Genomic DNA, 3925 nt, shown 5'->3' on the forward strand with positions numbered 1-3925 from the left:
TGTTACATGAATCCTTCCAATATCGTCATACACTGCATAGATAACGTGCGAAAAGATATCAACTAGCCATACCCAAAAATAAATCGCTCAGGAAGAGGTGCCGGGGAGCCGATCAGAATACTGGCCAGGGTCTGGAATCAGGGCATCAGAAAACAGTATAAAGTACTTTGGCTGAGAATGTGACTAAGATATAAGCTTTTCCTGAATCAAATTTTCAATGGTTTGGTGTTATCATCATCATCATCCCATCCTTTATTCTCACATGGAAAAATAAGTGAGATTGAGTATTTGCATATACATATGAAAACTATGATCCTCACGAAGTGCTATTAGATATAACTAGAAATAGTACAATTAAACTCATGTAAAACAGTGTACTATGAGTGCTATGGAGCGTGGAAATGTGCTGAGGAGTGCTAAATACGGCCCTCAGCACTAGCCGACTGAAAGAGAGAGAGCGGGGGGAGGGGGTCGGACATTAGTAGTTGAAGTATCTATGAACGGCAATAATTCCTTAAGTTATAACTCGCACCATGACCAGAAAACAGTGCAGTACAACTGAGTGCCGGCGGCTGTGGGAATGTGCTGAGGAGTGCTAAATACAGCCCTGAGCACTGGCCGGGCAAGAGAGTGAGAGAGGGGGGGAGCATGAGCAGTTGAGCACTTGGTTGGAGCTGCGAGTGGTGTGGGGGAAGGTGCCTCAGTCGCCCACCAAAGCCCGATCTTCCCACACGTGTTGCACCCCGTCCCTCTCAGTCCCAGACCTCATGCCTCCCTCCTCCGCATCCACTCGCGGTACTGGAATTATTACCATCATCTCTTGACACATGAGGGTGTGGGTATGACTCAAGGTTCCGTGATGCTAGGGAGAGAAGTACATGACAAGCCACGGGGAGAACAAACCATGGACTGAAAGAACACCTGTTGCTCTCTCTATTGCTGCTACTGTGACGGATGATGGTGATGATGTACTAGTGATTTGCGACCAGTATTTTAGTGAAAGCTTTTACTACTATCTTCCAGACACTTACGATTGCCTATTAACATGTGACTGAGTGAATGACTGTTTTTGTGTTGCCTAAGCCATGAAGTTGAACGGGTCCTCCACGTTTACTCTCCTCGGACAAAAGGGCTGGGGGGACCTAAAGGACGAGATCTTCAACGTGACCCCGGGCCTTGACTTCTTAAACGCAACTTTGGATGATAACTCGACCCTTTTCTGGCCCAACTCCAGCGCCCGCGGCAATGATATCCTCACCTACCCGACCACCCAGGCCATCTTCTACATCGAGTACACTACTATCTTCATGCTGGGAGTCTTTGGGAATTGCCTCGTGTGCTATGTCGTATTTCGCAACAAACACATGCAAAACGTCACCAACTATTTCATCACCAACTTAGCTTTGGCTGACATCCTTCTGTGTGTCCTAGCTGTGCCCTTCACCCCTCTCTACACCTTCATGGGCGAGTGGATGTTTGGCCGAATTCTGTGCCACATGGTCACTATGGCTCAGGGCACCAGCGTCTACGTGTCCACCCTGACGCTAATGTCCATTGCCATTGACCGGTTCTTTGTGATCATCTATCCGTTTCGGTCACGCCTGCGCCTCACCACCTGCTACTTTATCATTGTCAGCATCTGGCTCTTCTCAATCTCGGCCACGTTGCCCTATGCACTCTACATGGGCATGGTGGAGTATCAGGACAGGTCTTATTGTGAGGAGCTCTGGCCCTCCGAGTCCATCAGGCAGGTATTCAGTGGATTCACAGCTATCATGCAGTTCGTGGTCCCCTTCATCATTATCCTCTACTGCTACGCCAAGATCTCCATCCGCATGAACGAGAGAGTCAAAACAAAACCAGGCTCGAAAAACTCTCGCAAGGAGGAGCAGGACCGGGAGCGGAAAAGGCGGACCAATCGGATGCTAATCGCGATGGTGACGATTTTCGGCGTGTCGTGGCTTCCCATGAACGTGGTGCATTTGGTCGGAGATTACTACGCCCCAGCCAGCACGTGGAGCTACTACAATCTGTGCTTCTTCATTACACACGTGGTGGCAATGTCCTCAACCTGCTACAACCCATTCCTGTACGCCTGGCTCAACGAGAACTTCCGCAAGGAGTTCCAGCTAGTCTTGCCTTGTTTCCAGCAGCCCACGTCAGCGGATCGGGTTGGGCAGTGGCGATCTGAAAGAACCTGCAATGGGAACGACACGCAGGAGACGCTACTGCAGGTCGGCCATGGTGGGGGCGGTGGGGGCGGGTCGGTTCGGTCCGTCAATCGTCAACTCTCAACCACACAAGAGAGTCCCAAGAAGGTGCAGGCGCCGGCTACGGTGGAGTCGCACCCTATGACCACTTTCGTCGCACAGACCAACGGCGACGCGTCCGATCAGGTCTCGCAGCCCCTTGTGAACGGCGAGGCGTCCGAGTATGTGTGAAGGTAAGGCTAAAATGCACTTATCTGGGTGTTTTCAGCAGGGTCCCGACAGTGTAATTACTTGGAGCAGGCTAATGACCGTATTCTCATTAGCTTAGGAGCTTTTCCAGCATATCTCCCTTGGCGATTTCTTTTGCAAATTACAGCTGATTACTCTTATTTGATATTTATACTTTTTTTTCTTCATATGGACGAAGGATGCATAAATATGATTAAAAAATGTATTACCGTAACAAGTGCAAAAGATTACAGGTAAGGAAAAAGTGCAAGGAAGACTGTTTAATCGACAAGAATGCTGGCTTAAGTATGCAGTTAAACCGGTATCATTTCCTCCCTGGCTCTGGGTCGCGATGCTGACGCTGACGTTTAATTTAGTAAATGGAAATGATAATATCCAGTAAGTTCTAATAAAGTAATGTGTTTTAAAATCTCACAACTTTCTCCGTACAACTAATACTGTACACTAGGGGTATTGATCGAGGAAATTCATGGATGGCAGTAACTAATAGATGGCAGTAGACGTTAATGGGCGATTTTTCTATTTACTGAATAGCAAAGAATTAATAATAGGAGTTACATAACGAGTACGATCTGTCAGTGAAAATTCCGTACATTAGTATGGGTGACATGTAGGCATTAGCCTCTTCTGCACGAGGGCTCCTTGTTTTGGTATATTCGTGACACCTCCAGACGATTTTCTTCAGCTTACAAAAGGTAGCACGGACTGGATGCCTCTGTAATCCCGATGTAATAGCCTGGAGACAGCACTAACAAATGAAGTGACGTCCCCTCAGTGAAGGGGTAGGTTGAAGACTTTCCCGAGTTATTACAAAATGAAAAAAAAAATATATATATAACACTCGCCAGTTTACGGAATTTGCTGAACCTTTAAGGGCAGGTGTATTTAAGTGCCATAAGAGGCTTCGTAGCACCACATCCCCAGCGGTTTATTTTCTGTATTACCAAGCATATTACTACCTTTCCTTGGGGGAAGCAGCCTAGGTATATAGATAGATATATAGACCAAGCATATTTTTCATGTGTGCCATGTATATGGTTTTTAATGTAGATTTTAATTTGCATCAAGAATATGTAGGTAAATAATGAAGTATGATGTAGAGTAAAACGCTAAGGAAGAGGAGTTACGCAATTTCCGCAACTTATATAGAGCACAATCCCAAAGTAGGCCTAACTTAATTTCAAAGTTCACAGGCTTTCCATATCGCCGCATCTACTCGACGAAGTTAACCAATTATTGCATCAAAAATTAAGTGTTGCGACATGTGTAAGTCTTACATATCCCATAATGAGGGGAGAGTTAGTGATAAAAGTGTAAATGTATCTTTTACCATAGAGATGAATTTTCATTTTCATTTTTTTTCACTTCCCGTAAATATTTTTTTCGTAATCGATATCTCGAACTAATTATTTTTTGTCCCATTTTCATCACTCATACATTCTTAAAGAGCCTCATAATGTAACAAA

The 3925-nt window shown here is 45.6% G+C and overlaps 1 protein-coding gene across 1 annotated transcript; it reads left to right on the plus strand.

Moving 5' to 3' along the window:
- The first annotated feature begins 1085 nt into the window (after nucleotides 1-1085).
- sNPF-R (short neuropeptide F receptor) lies at nucleotides 1086-2441 on the plus strand. The gene has a single exon (XM_080279710.1). It carries the CDS (start codon nucleotides 1086-1088, stop codon nucleotides 2439-2441), a length of 1356 nt encoding a protein of 451 aa, XP_080135836.1.
- Nucleotides 2442-3925: the final 1484 nt, after the last annotated feature.

This window comes from Coenobita brevimanus, chromosome 80, assembly GCF_032717465.1.
Source record: "Coenobita brevimanus isolate Jiangsu-jjx chromosome 80, ASM3271746v2, whole genome shotgun sequence".
NCBI lineage: Eukaryota > Metazoa > Arthropoda > Malacostraca > Decapoda > Coenobitidae > Coenobita > Coenobita brevimanus.